Source organism: Tympanuchus pallidicinctus, unplaced genomic scaffold (assembly GCF_026119805.1).
Source record: "Tympanuchus pallidicinctus isolate F22 unplaced genomic scaffold, pur_lepc_1.0 scaffold3, whole genome shotgun sequence".
Lineage (NCBI taxonomy): Eukaryota > Metazoa > Chordata > Aves > Galliformes > Phasianidae > Tympanuchus > Tympanuchus pallidicinctus.
Window position 1 is genome coordinate 7826196 of NW_026294747.1, and position 14891 is coordinate 7841086.

Below are 14891 nucleotides of genomic sequence, written 5' to 3' on the forward strand. Positions count from 1 at the left end.
GAATGCATTTCTCAGGCATTTCTCTCTAATGTTTAAAGTCATCTTACAAACGATTCAGGGAACACCAAGAAATGAAATTATGAGCTTTCAGAATTTTGATGGTGGTAATTTCAGCAGTGTATTTTATGGTCCATGTCACTTCCAACCTGTGCTTTTTCTGCTTGTATGCTTCTCACTTTATGGTCTCCTTTTAAAGCTTGTATTCAAACAGACACCAGAAGTTCATCTTGTGTCACATGCAGTATGAATGTCTCAATTTCAGTGATTGTGTTTTTTCCTGACCAGACTTAACCATTCTCTGATCACGTTATTGCAGCTGTAGTATATCCAGTAGCAGTAGGAAGTAGGCGTACACTGTGGAGTGCATAATGTTTGTGCTAAGATTAATTCAAGCAGTCAGCAATCAACAAATTGAGTGGAACAATTAAGGTTAGGTAATTATATGTCTGTGCTTAATGATATTTTGAGGGTTTTAACACCTTTCTGCTGAAAGGGTTTGACATGTTGCCATGAGGAGGTATGTACTAGAGTTTGTAATCTTGCTTTGTTTGTGTGGCAATTGTGCTGTTTGTAGTGCTTGGTATCTTCTCATCTACTTTCAGCATTTGTTTGCATAGTTGCTGGTTTAAGCACACACAAATGGCTTTTATTGTCAGTAGTAAACTTCCTAATTCGGGATTGTTGTAATCTAAGAAATGTAACTGTGCTTTTGTTTTAAGTCCTGTTGTGGTGCATGCAGGAGTGTCCATTGAAGAGCTGGAATCGATGTTTACCATCTAAGAAATGTAACTGTGCTTTTGTTTTAAGTCCTGTTGTGGTGCATGCAGAAGTGTCCATTGAAGAGCTGGAATCGATGTTTACCTTTCAGCAGATTTATTTTCCTTCCCTCTCTTTCTGTCAAAGCTTGCCTTTAGTAAGCTCTCCTCCATACTCAATGTAAGGATGTGAGGGCCATGTTCAATTCCTTTGTTGTAAAGCATTTCTGTTAGCATTAGTAGAGCTTTGGATATCAGCTGGCTCTTAATCTTGATCCAGTGATGTGAATGTATCTTGTATCTGCAGAGTTATTTGGACTCCATGTGGAACATGCCTGAAACTGCAGAATCATGGCTCAAAAGAAGTCAGGCAGTGCTACTGTGCTGCCCTGGGATTTGGGAGATCCAGGCTCAAATATCACCTGGAGGGTGGTATCCCATGTTCCTGTCCAGAGGTTGCAACTGTGCATCATTTAGCGTGTAGAAAAGAGACATGTCTGCTAAATCACTCAAGGAACAGTTGCTGGCACAGGTCTCTTCTACAAAGGTTCTTTTGTGGTGTAAGGCATTTGTTGCTTTTCTGGTTGCTCTTTTGAAATGGAATTGGTCCCTGGTATGTGGCTCTCATGCTATCAGATTCCCAGGACATTATAAAACAGTAAGAGGGGATTTAGTGAAGTGTCCACCAAAGCTCCTTCCATAAACATGAAAGACATGATGTTTGTGAGAGGACTTGAAAAGAACAGGTCAGAGCAGCCTCCATCAAACCCTTTGAAAGCAATGTGCTGGATTCTCTTAGGGAAAGGAAAGTTTGTGTGCGTGCATGTAGGGGTGAGGAGGCTAAGGGGAGAAACATGTATATTTTTTTTAGCATTTATTGTGGGACCAGCAGTGCTGGTCATCTGCTAGACTGAGCAAATGTTTGAGTTATAGTCCAGAGTCTGAGCTGGAATGAATTCATGCGGCCCTCATATATCTTAGTGGAATGGTGGAGGCTCTGAATTGCTGAATACAAAGGTTGTACTTTTGAAAGTTTGTTACCCAATCTGGTTTTACATGTGGATAGCATGGACTTCAGAGATCGTATTATACATCTCTGTCAACAAAACAAACTAGGTGTAGTATCAGAGGAAAAGAACTGTACTGCTTTTTTTTTGTTGTTTGTTTGTTTCTGAGGTCTGTCCTAATCAATTCTTTGCATCATGTTAATTTCCCTTGGGTGGTTTATCTATTACCAGATAACATGAGATTATTAAATACGTGTGAGCAGCAGGCCCTTTTTATTTTTGTGCATTCTTGCCCTCTGTTGCAAACATTCTATGTACACAGGTGCATTACAAATGACATGCCTCTATCTGGTTATAAATATTTTCCATTTGGAATTATCTGCTTCTACCACAGAGATGAGAGGTGATCACTTGAGCATGAAAGATAAGGGACCAGAGAAGAAGAAAAAAAACAACAAAGCACTGAGCTGCATGCACAATAAGGGACACGATACATTGTACAATCCTATTAGATAAAGTGTACCAACCAATTTTTCTTGCATGCCTAGCTGCTGTCATGAATTCAGGTTATATGCCTACAGAGTGACTAAGAGGGAAGAGAGGTTTTTCTGCTGCATACCTGGTATAATAGGCTTGCCTTATTTGCCAGAGGGGAATTTATCCATGTTAGTACATTTCATTTTTCTAAGGGTTTTGAAATCATTAGAAGAAGAGTGGGAAAGCAGCTCTTTCTGCTGCTAAGATTTTGGGCAACGACTGATCAGATAAAGAAGAAGGAAAATCTTAGTTTAAAATTAGGTCCTTTTTGGGATTGGTGCCTTTTTGCTGATTTATCTGCTCACTTGCGACTGCAGAAGAGGAGCCTAGTAGAAGGAGCCATGTGCCAAGAGCTAAGGTTAAAAAAGGGCATGAAAATTCCTGGATGTTTGACAGAAAAATAAATTCTAACCTCATGTTAAAATCTTGAGGCTTGCCAAGATGGCAGCATTCTGCCACACCAGAGGTTCAGCTGCTAGAAAATATACTGCTGCGTAGTTATGTGGGAGAGTTTTTAGTTATTTATTTGATTAGCTCTCTTGGCAAACATACAGCTAAAGAGCAACTGTTTTTTTTTTTTTTTTTTGAAGTCCCAAAAATGCATCTGTCTCAGGAAAGCATTTTTGTCAGGTTTTACAAATGTAATTGTTCTGAGAGCTGCGAGGACTCATTTAAGCACTCAGAATGGGAGCACTTTACAGCAGGAAGGCCACTGAAAAGGAGGCTTAACTGACCTCTATGAATGTGAGGCAGTAATTTATTATTAATAACACAACTTTGTATCAGTAACTTAAAGTCTAGGGCAGGTCCACAGCTGTTGTAGGATGCTAGAGTACCATGGGGCCAGGACAGTTTGCTTCATTTGAGCATCTAGCCTGATGACTTCCTCCAAGAGGTAAAGTGGAGGCACACAGACCTTAGGTCACTTGCATGCAACTGGATGAAAAGCACGTTCTGTAGATGACTTTTCTTCTGAGAAATTCCCCGAGGCAGACGTGATGAAACTTTTCCATATTATGGACTCTGCTGCAATCCCCCAACATCCAAGGAGGAGGCAGGACTGTGATCCATGTCGCCGCTCTGAGCCCAGACTGGTCATTCACACGAGCTACACTAGCTGCAGCACTGGACAGTTTTGAACAGTCGCGCTGCTAACACTTATCTCATCCACTATTCTCTTTTCCTTTCATTTTCTGAAGAAATTGCTTTCCTAAAAAGGCAAGGCAAAATGAATTAATTTATTAGCACTGTACTGAAATGCTGAATAAAGAAACTTGACAAACAAAATCTTTGATTGTTTCTAAGAAACCTACAACCAACCTCTGGTAAATATTAGAACTTAGTTATGTAATTATGACCTCTGCATTTGTGAGAAGAGCATCTGTACGTTATGGAGGCAGGTCATTGGGTGTATGACTTACAAGATCTGCACAGTGTTCTCATGTCATCTATGGCTGTTCTTTCTCTTCAGTTGTAGATACCCAGTCAGCTTCATCAAACTGAGTCTTTATTTGAAAAATTATGTGCTGAAAGGGAAATGCATCTATCTTTATATGCCTGTTTGTTTTTGTAATTAGAAACTGAATCAACAGTGTATTGAAGATGACACATTTGCTCATTCCCTTTCTTCTCCCTATGGTGGCATAAAGCAGTGAAGCACAATAATTAATGAAAAAGACTGTTTATTATTCATGGGGCGTATCTGAGGTGGAAAGAAACAGAACATAGGTTAAAAATATATAACTGAAGACTATTGGTGCCATCACAAACTATACGATCAGTTCTAGAGGGAGTGTTCCATCATTCATTCCAGTTGGGCACAATGCTCTGAAACTGTCAAAGACAATTGAACTCAGATCTCTCAATTAAAGCTCAGGCAAATGCAGACTGCACGGGGGAAGGGGGAGGAGGAGGAAGCACCTGTCAAATGTTCTGCAGGTAATAACTGACTTGGTAGGCTTCATTTGCATATCTGCTGCATCCTGTGGTCGAGTCAAAATGATACATTTTTGTAATGATAAGTTTTTTTTTAAGTAGAACGTCTTTTTTTCTGGGATAGTCTGCCCAATAGATAAAGGCTTTGTTCGACAAGGGGCGCGCATAGTGCTCCCTTCAGCGGAGTGCCTTTGCAAAGCAAGGCTAAGCTGTTTTGAATGACAAAAGCTGGAAAATGCCCGGCTGCAAAATACTGCTTTCTCTCCTGTGGACTAGTACTGAAGCTTAGCTGAGATCCAACACTCTCCTCAGCCTCCTGGGGTTGATAATGAAGTCCAGAGAAGGATTCCCCCGTGGGTGAGCCCATAATGTTCCCCTGAGACGATCTCCAGCTATTCTCTTAATTCGCAGAGAGCTGTAGTGCATATTAAGAGCAAGTACTGCCTAGTAAATGTCACAGCTATAACGTGCAGCTGAAGTCATGCTGGTGGCAAGCCAAGGACTGAGTTCTGTTCTATTTCCGTTTATTTCCATACTTACACCTAGCTATGGAAAACATTTCGTGTTTAGTCAAGCTTATAAAGTCAATCCACATTAGGAAATGTATATGACAGGAGTAAGAATAGCCCACTTGCCAAGAACGGGCATGATACAGAGAACAGAGACTCTTTCAGAAGCACTGATTTTCAGGTCTTTGATTAGAACCTGCTTGCCTTTCATATATTGGATAGACAGCAGTCACTTGCATTGTTGTGGCAAATACAGCTTCCTGATATTGTAAAACTATGAGCAGTCACTTGCACTGAGAACAAAACTTTGATCTTCATGTTTTGGTATTCACCCTTCACCATGTTACATTTTGGGAATGTGGAACTGTTGCTGATTATTTTCAGATAGGCACGGTATCAATAGTGTAAATGTATTCTTTCAAATTTAAACAGCTTTTAGCTGGTTGATTTGCTGGATTTTTGCTTGCTACAGATCTCGGTGTGTTGGAGGTAAGGAATAAGAATATGACACTTTGCAAGCACAATGGAGATGTGAATATGGCTTTTTTGGCTTGATAAAGGAAAACAGTGTATTGATTGATACCTAGCAAATCTAGTGTGAAGTAGGAAAATGCTCTGCACTATGGACTTCATATTAACATACATTTCTGAGCCTTGTTTATGCAAGATGATGCAGTCATAGGTAAAACAATCATATGAGATAGAAGAAATGAACAATGTGAAGTAGAAAATTCTTGGACTGTATTGAATCCATCCCTAAAACATAGCTGTAGTTTAAGTACTGTCATGGACTTGTATGACAGATTATTCCATTTTAATTTTTTTTGTTTGCTTGTTCATTTTTAATGAAAAACTGTACACACCAGCACTTCTCTGTGGTATTCTCTTACTTGCTGCGAGATGGTTCCTTTATGCAAAGGTACATGGCACACACAGCCTTGTAGTGGCAGTGCAAATAGCTGCAAAAGCATCATGCAAGGTTGTTGTCTGCAAGTCTTTCAAGGAGGGATAAATTCAAGGAATCCTTGTGCTTGATCATCATCCCCTCCAAACCCTCAGAAGTAGTCCCACTGAGGTCTATGGGTTGCAACAAGCTTTATGTTAGAGGATCCCTTGTGAAACTTGTCTGTTCCTCTTTGTCAGACTGAGAGAGAAAACATCTGTCTCCTTTCAAAGAACAAATGTTTAACATGGCTTGAGAAAAAAAGACTTTGTTTGTTTGTTTGTTCTTCTGCTGCATTAACTATTCTTGTGTGCATATTGTCCAAATCTGCTTGAAGTGACTGGTTCCCAGTGTAATTGGCTTTTGCTGGTAAGAAGTTGGTGGACTCAGTGCATAAGTCTTCCCTGCTTGCAGCCAAAAGCAGGTTGTGCAGCTAATGCCAATTAAAACAATAAGCCTTTTAGTCTGGCTAATAGGAGGATAATGTAATGAAAAGTTTATTTATTTTATGCTAGTCAGAGCATCACAAGCTACAGTCAAGGGATAGCTTGGCCTTGAAAGCCTGAGTTAAAAAGTTTCTCTCTCTAGGACAACTAGACCATGCTTGACCAGCTTGTCTGGTAAGGTGTATAGGCCAGGAACTGAAAGAGAAAGAGAGAACTCAGTAACTAGCAGATGACATATGCAGGACTGGGAGGAGCAGAGCTGTCTGGGAAGCAAATGTTTCTGGGGAGAAACCTGCTTCCTAAGATCACTTGGGAAGTAATGTGTGCTCTCACTTTGTGAACCATCAGGACTAGGACTGCAGATGAGCATACCTGGCTTGTGTGATTTATGATTATTCATTAATTTATGAAGAAATTGTGGCTTGCTCAAGATTTCACAGAAAAGACAAGACTGCATTAGTTTGGAATGCGGATCTGATGATATCCAGTTTAACATCATAACCATGGACCATTGTTCGGCCTCACAGCAGACATTTATGGATTATGGAGAAGTTGGGGTGAAAGGGCATTTAACAGTGCTGAGGGAATTCTTGGAATTCTCCTAAAGTAAATAGAACATAGAAATGCTAATAAGCAGTAGGAGTAAACAGTGCTTTCAGTTAATAATATTGAACAGCATATTTGAGTTCTACCTTTTGTATTTCCTCTTGCAGTGGTCTTTAGGCCAGAGATGCAATAACTGCTGATAAAAAAGGTTATCATATTTTAATTAGGATTAGATTACCTCTTCTGTATTTGCTGGTCTGTATGCTACTAAAAAAGCATCAGACGTTGTGGAAGATCTTAGTAGAGGAAGAAAGTTGTTGCTGAAGTTCCAAAATAGCAGTGGAAAAAATATAAATAATTCATTTTATTCTTCCTCTTCTTGAAGTATTAGTAAGTTTGGCGTATTTTTCTGGGAATATGAGATAGTTATCTTATTTGCTGCTATGGTAACAAAATATGCACTTATGTAGTTGTGGTCCACTGTGACTGAGTACTTTATCTAGTGGCTTTATCTATGTTAATGTTCAACAATTACAGGATTCTGGCAATCATTTAGGCTGGATTATTACACTTGGAATTCTTTTATTTCTATATAATTTGCGGTCCTTCTGTTGGTGGCTTTTTTGTTGTTGTTTTGTCTCTTTTTAGATTTGACAACTTGAAAGCTCATAGCAGTTAAATCAACATGCAGTATTCCTCTGTGCAAAGAATCTTTTTTTGCTGGAGGAACAGATTTTCACATGTTGGCAAACTGATGCTTCCTGTTAACATCCAATTCTTTTCTTTGTGCAGAAGAACTCAAAGAGAAACTAAAGAAGTATGTTGATGAAGTGAATGCCCGTAAGCCTGGTTTCATCAAGGTTGTCCGACACAACAAACAAGAGGGGCTGATTAGATCTCGAGTCAGTGGATGGAGAGTAGCCACAGCACCAGTAGTTGCTCTCTTTGATGCCCATGTGGAATTCAATGTGGGATGGTATGTGTCTGCTTGTACCTTCTTTAAAGAAGGCACGTTTCTAAGCACTATTTATAAATTACTAAATGCTATTTCTCTTGCACATAAAGGGTGAGCTTGCATTCTGATACTTTTAATAAAAAGTTTCAGAGGTGGGCATATTCATGAAAAATACATTTGTGCTATGTAATGTAATCTAGATATATATATTTTTTTCAGTGTGCTATCTAGAGGTGTAACTACAATGTATTTAACTCTATGTGAAAATTGCATGCTAAGTGCATGCACGTTTTTCCTGTATCTAAAATATCTGTATTATGTATTGCTGCATTTTTTCTTATAAATAAGCGGTAAATGGTAATTTTGGCATGAAGAAGCTGAGAAAGGTGGGCTAGTTACAGATATGAGGGATATGTCTGCAGTTAGAAGCAGCACACTTCTGACTCAGGTTTTGCTCCTCTGTGTTTCTTGAGTTCTCTTCATATCTCAGGGCAATATTTTAAATTGTTCTCAGGAAACAGAAAATGCTTAGCATTTGTGTAGCTTCCAAATATCCAAATAATGGCCTGTAAAACTACTGAGAAAAAATTCTATTTTCTATGCCTTGGCTTTTCAGAAATCAGCTCCCTCCAGTAATGCCCTTTATGGGCAAAGGACTGAAGGAAATTGACCTCCTTTTAATAAAAAATAATGTTTCTTCTATGTTCTACAGTGTAAACAAAGTTATGTCATTTTTCTCAACATTGCTGCTCTGTGCAAAAGTAGCACATAGCTAAAAAATATATTTGAGCTTGTTTGATCCAGACATAATATCTTTGTTTTTTTCTTGAGTTAAAAAGATTGTAAAAAGGCAGGAAGTGCTGTCCATAGGATAAATCTATTATTAACTCTGATCTTCATGCTCTTGATAATACTGAAAGCCTGAAATTATTGTTATTTGGTAGCAAGTATGTAAATGCTCTGTAGTATGCAGATAGTAATTTCTTCAGTTCTCCAGCTAACGTTAATGATAATAACAGGGCATCCTAGATAAAACTGTGCAGTGTGTTATTTTGGGGCAGATCTTACTCTGCCCCATCTCCATTTCAGAGCAAAGAGAGCTCTGAATGGTTTTCTGAAATGCACAGTGTACATTGGTATGTCCATCAGTGCTATCCTTCTACTGACATAGTCATCTTTTTCTTTTTCTTTTCTTTCCTTTTTTAGGGCTGAACCAGTGCTCTCTAGGATAAAGGAAAACAGAAAAAGGGTCATTTCTCCATCATTTGATAACATTAAGTATGATAATTTTGAAATAGAAGAATATCCCCTCTCAGCACAAGGGTTTGACTGGGAGCTATGGTGTCGTTACCTGAACCCCCCTAAGTCATGGTGGAAACTGGAGAACACAACTGCTCCAATAAGGTAATGTGCAACTGTGACCCAGATTAGTGTACCACAGGAAATGCTCATCTAGATGTGACAGATGGTGAGTGGTCTCAGCTATGTAATAAGTTTACTGACTGTAATATTAAATTAGATGATGTCCTTGAGCTGTCCTCTTTTGCATTTCTCCTTGTCTCCCTACACATTCATTAAAAAAACTTTTATCAGGAGATCTTTTAAAATAGGTTTCATTGTTATTAGCATGGGGCTAAATACTTAGCCAAAGTGAAAGAGTAGACTTGAATGCTCAGCAGCCCTTCAGTCTCCAAATGTTGTCTACTAATTTAGTGGTAATGGGCCAGTAATGACATTTTCTTTGCAAATGCATTATGTAACAGAGTCTTTCTAACAGCTGTATTCTTCATAGTACTACCACATAGCTTTATAGCTTTGTTACATCATAGGAGTTAATTCTCATTGACCGACAACGTGTTATCAATGACTTATTAAATCCTTACTTTGATACACCCCACCTCTGTATTTGCTTTTCATTTCTGGATTCAGGCCAACAGAGAACAATACTTTTATCTCTGGAAGGAGGATAGACACCTCTGAATCATCTCTGCATCTCTGTTGTCTAGGCATTCATATCAAGGAGGTCATTAGTACCTGTACTGTAGCTCTCTGCAGAATGAAAGGATGAAGACTGATTTCACCAGCTGCAAAGCAGAACCTTAAATGGCAGTGGCTGCATGAGGGATTCATCAGTAGCAACTTATTCCACACAGTCTGTACAAGGGGTATCTTTCATCCAGCAGTTCTGTCTTTTCAAACAAACATCTCTTTCTGGGAGTTGTTGGCTTAGACACACTGAACTGCTTTGACCCAGCTGACGGTCATTTGAACAGGACTTGGAATTGAAAAGTAGTAGCCAAACATTCACAGGTTTGCCACAGACATAAAGAGGTGGTAATTTCCGCATCATTAGAAGTGTTTCATGTTTTAATGAACTGTGATAGTAATATGAAAATACTTTGAAATTTTTCACTAATTCCTGGAGAGGCAAACGTGTATTAACTATGATGATTCTTTAGGGAAAGGTGGTTATGCTCGATGAAAAGCAAATCTTCGGTTCCATTTTATCTCAAAGTTCTGTACTTTGTATTTTGGAGTAAAAGTCCTTTAAGAATACTGGATGTTTAGTTTAGTTTGGTTGTTTTTTTTTTTTTCTTTTTTTCCTAGCTCTTTCTTTCCCTGGAGCCTTTTTTTTTTTTTTTTTTTTTTTTTTTTCCAGTGAGATACAGTATGTGCATGTGCTGGAAAATTATTATTATTATTTTTTTAAATCTACATGTATTCATGGTATCTATCATGTCTTCAGATGTGCCTCTAGAATTATTTAAAAAAAAAAAAAAAAAGCAAGTATTCTGAAAAATACTTTAAAAACAAGAACAAGTTAATTTCCTCATTTGTAAATATATCAGAAAGAATCTTTCTGATAGTTCAGATAGATCAGGACAAGTTCTGATTGCTGTTAAGCATGGAAGCATGTACTATAGCACTTCAAATCAAAGGCAGAAACGCATAAATTTCTGTAGAATTGTACAGATTGTGATTAAGACATCCTGTAAAGTGTTTGAAAGCAGATGAGTGCAATTTGAGTGTTCCTAGTAAGTGGCAGGGTGTACTGCTAATTAATATCCTGTTGTTCTCAGAGTTTCAAATAGCTGCATAATAGTCAGAAAATACATTTTATTTCATGTCAATATGCATTATAAGGTAGGCAAACAAGTGAGAAGTCCACACTACCTGGCATTTTCTTCCTCTGCATTTCCTACAGGTGAAATTAAACTCGGCAGTTGAACTCTTACCTTCTTGATATTAGCTCTGCTTAGTAGAAGTTGGCTAATTCAGGTCGTGACCTAAATGAGCTTACAGGTTTGGTAAAGATACGTGACTTGTTTAGATTTGGTTCAGCACAATAGGCTGGTGTTATGGAATACTGGTAAGTTAGGCATTTCTTGATTCAGGATTGAAGCTGACCTGGAAGTTCCTATTCAAGCAATTACCTCTTCTTTAAAATATGCTTAAAGATAAATGTTTTCTTAAATGCAGATGAACTGCATTTCTGGCCAAACGCACAAAACCATGCATCATTGGGTAGCTTTGTTGATTATCACAGACAAGAAACTTGAGAACTTAGTGGAGGCAAACTGTTCCACATTTTGGTTACAATGTCTGATGCCCCATAAAAAATGCTGGATCTCTTGGATCTAATACTGTGAGAACGTAAATCCTATGTGTTCTGGTGAATGTGTTTGTCCAGTCATTTTGAATCTGTTTTCCTTCGGTAGTGCTTATTTCACTGTGGAGTCAAAGACACTGGAAGACAAAGCTGTAATTTCTTTGAGAAAAACCTCCCTAAGAATCTGACATGCTCCTGAACCCAGCAGTGATAAATTTAATCAATTTCTGAATAATGAAAATGTGTATTCTATTCTGTTAATTTTATTTTCTCCTGCTTTTTTTCTTCCAGAAGTCCTGCATTAATTGGGTGCTTCATAGTAGACCGAGAATATTTCCAAGAGATTGGCTTACTAGATGAAGGCATGGAAGTATATGGAGGAGAGAATGTGGAACTTGGAATCAGGGTAAGAATTGTATCCACCTAACACTGGTAGCTTTCATTTAAAATACAACCAGATCTTCATTACGGGGCAGGGAAAAAAATGTGGAGTCGCCAGTGTAGGGATGAATGCGTGTAAAAATGAAGTATAACTCAAAAGAGCAAAAGTTTGCATATTTTTTTAAAAGAGTTTATATGGTAAAGGATAGAATACAGAAATGGGTATTCTTTCATACAGCCAACAATGCTAAATTCTGCACAGATGATAACTGAAATATGCAGGCATTTATGTCACATTCCCTCTGTAGGGGAATTGAAGGTATTCCTCAAATACTGAAGTTGCACAAGTGCGCATTTTCTTCTTCCATTTGTGTACTGCATGTAGTATTTCCTGTGATTTGTGTACCTCTTTTATCTCTCTTCACAACTAAATGCCATCCAAAAATACAGTGCTGTTCCATTTGAGAATCTTTCAGGTTTTTTTGATACAAAAGAATTTCCTAGCTTGATAGGTGGTAATGAAAAATGGAATGATGTGTGTTATAAAAACTATATTCTAAATCCTTCTATTGAAATGTTAGTGGGCCATTGTATTTTGTGCATTTTGGTTACCAGAATAAAAACACTTAATTATGTATTAGTGAAAAAAAAAAAAAAGAAACTGTCTTTAAAAATCAATAATTTTCTGATAAGTCTATGAGAAAAACAAACAAAAAAAACCCCTCATTTTTACTTTTGGGTTTCTGCAATTCTGTTCCTACCACCTGTCAGAGATAAAATGATATTGCAAAAAGTGCAGGTACATTCTGTTACATTAGAGTACAGTTGTAAGGAGAGGGAGAGAGAAATGCAATACTGCTTCTTTTAATAACACCGTTCTCTTGGCTGTGAGAGCCAGAGAGCCTTATTCTATTCCTGAAACCTGATTTCACAGCTCAGTGTTGCAATGAGTTGAAAATTAGTGTCACTTTGATTTTACTTTTCTTTTTTCAACTGACAAAACTAGTCTCCATGTGAGAGTAAGGAGTTATATCTGGTTCTGCATCGTGAGAAATATGTTGTCTATTCTGCTATACTTAGTCTTGCAGAAGTTGTTCTTGAAGAGTGCTTAGATAGACAAGATCAGGGAGACACAAATCTTTTCACATTTGAAACTTTGGAGTAGACTGGATCATTGGAATAAGGCCCAGCTCTGATTTCCTTATGGCTTTTTTCCCTGTCTCCAGTGAAGCAGTGCCTGACCTACATAAAATACTTTTATCTGTAACAGATTGTAATGTGCAAGGTAGCATAATGTATGCTGCCTCATCTAACTTTATCCTAACTTGGATCTGTGTTCCTGGCTCTATCAAAACAAATTTCTGAGCAGATATTTCAGCAGGTTATTACCAACTCTTTTTACAGTTCTCAGCATATCCTAGATAATACCAGGATGAGTGTAACTGTATAGTACAATATTAGAGCTTCTGAGAATCATTGTACTATTTCCTCTGTTGCTAAGCTTTATAAGCAAGCTCCTATCCTCAGTCACCTGCTTCTTCCTTCACTTCACAGGTATGTACCTGCGGCCATAACTGTTTCCTGACAAAATACAGATGACTGCTTAGAATGTCCTGCTGCACTGTCAGCAGCTGTGTCATTCACTTGCATCCCTAGCACTCACCCTTACTGGTGCCATTTGATCTCCTTTAAGTAGGTCAGAAGGAGATTTCACACCTGTCTCTGCAGTACCAAATAATTACCTCTAGATTTTCTGTGCTGCTTTCAGAGGCAGAGCCTGCTATGAATCAATAAGGCAGTAGTTATTCAACAGAAACTATGTTGCAAGTACTTTATTAGTGCAAAAAATAATGTTTCCATTTTAAAGATGATGCTCTCGGGTTGCTCTGTTTGCTTCATTTTTCATCACTATTTTCTTTGTTTAAAAAACAACAAACCTCACCTTGTATTCTGCTGTGTGTTATACATTACCATGTAGGGGAGGGGAAGCAGACATCAAGTGTGCCCAAACTAGCCTGGTGTCTAGGCTGTCTGGCAAGTAGGATGATGTGCATTGCATTCTTTCATTTGATGGAGTAGATTTTTTTTGTTTGTTTCCACATTCCGAGTTTCCTAGCAAAATTCAAGCAGCCTGTTCCCTTTGCAGTACTTAGGTACAGGAAAGCAATTCCTTCATTGAGAAACTTTATGCAATAAGCGTTTAAGAAAAGATATTTTCAGAATGAGGTAAGATAGCATTCAACTATAGAAATAGCAGCGAGAGCAAGGATCATTTGAGCTACTTGTTTACCTTAAGCATGTTAAGCTGAACAAGGTCCTTATAGTACTTTCATTCCAGAGGAAATGAAGCCACTGTTGGCCAAACTCAGGCATACCAGCTGGAGCATCATGCGATTACAAGACTGCATAAGCCGATATCTCTGTGCCTATGTGCAGAGGCAAAGCCTTATTCTCCGTTCGCTTTTTTGGCAGCTGCATCTTCAACAATGTGAGATAAGATTTAATCTCCTGGCTGAGATTCTTCTTGAGAAGCAAAGGCTACTTACTCAGGATGTCTTTTCATTATATAGGAAAAATCACTTACTGTGTCTTCTGAAATCTTGAAATGGTTTGTTTTCAGTTGAACTAGCAGAGTTTTCACTGTATAGGGCTAGGAATCTGATCCTGATGCAGTGGAGACTTTTTTTTTTTAATTTTATTGCATGAGCATATGCATCCCAACTAGTGGGAACTGAATCTAAAGCATTGGTTGCTGGTAAGCAGTAACAAGACATAGAAAATAGCTGTTAGAGTGGAGGATTATCCACTTAATTCTGATGTGAATTAGTTCCTCCTCTCAGCAGTATTCATCTCTAATTTGGAGTATTAACTTGTAAGGTTTTTACCTTGTCTATGGCATTGTAATAGTTTTTGTAAGATATTAAACATATATAATCTAATGTTAATAGAATTCCATTTCCTTGAATTGAAAAATTAGTTCAAAACAGGAATGTGTTTTGAATCTTAGAAGCAACACAGTATTTTCTTCTCAAGCAGATATTTTCTTGCAAAGCTATTTATTTGATCCATAAGAAAACAAAGGCAGGCTGTTTGATGCAAGACTTGGCAGCACCCTTTTGAACCGCTCAGTCGCTTACTCACTCAGTCTGAGATTACTGAAAGATTCATTTACTGTGTTTATTTGTGATCATTTGCAATTAAATGGACTTAAGTTTTCTTCTAAGGGACGAGATTAAATTTGGACGGTGAGATGGAATCACATTGCTT

General features: G+C 38.0%; 1 protein-coding gene across 2 annotated transcripts in view; it reads left to right on the top strand.

The window, feature by feature from the left end:
* Positions 1–14891, top strand: part of GALNT18 (polypeptide N-acetylgalactosaminyltransferase 18) — a 210502-nt gene that overhangs the window by 137132 nt on the left and 58479 nt on the right. For both annotated transcript variants that reach the window (XM_052693155.1, XM_052693154.1), the window contains 3 exons: positions 7471–7654; positions 8840–9037; positions 11535–11649. In XM_052693155.1, coding sequence (XP_052549115.1) covers positions 7471–7654; positions 8840–9037; positions 11535–11649 — 497 coding nt within the window. The remainder of the gene's footprint in view (positions 1–7470; positions 7655–8839; positions 9038–11534; positions 11650–14891) is intronic.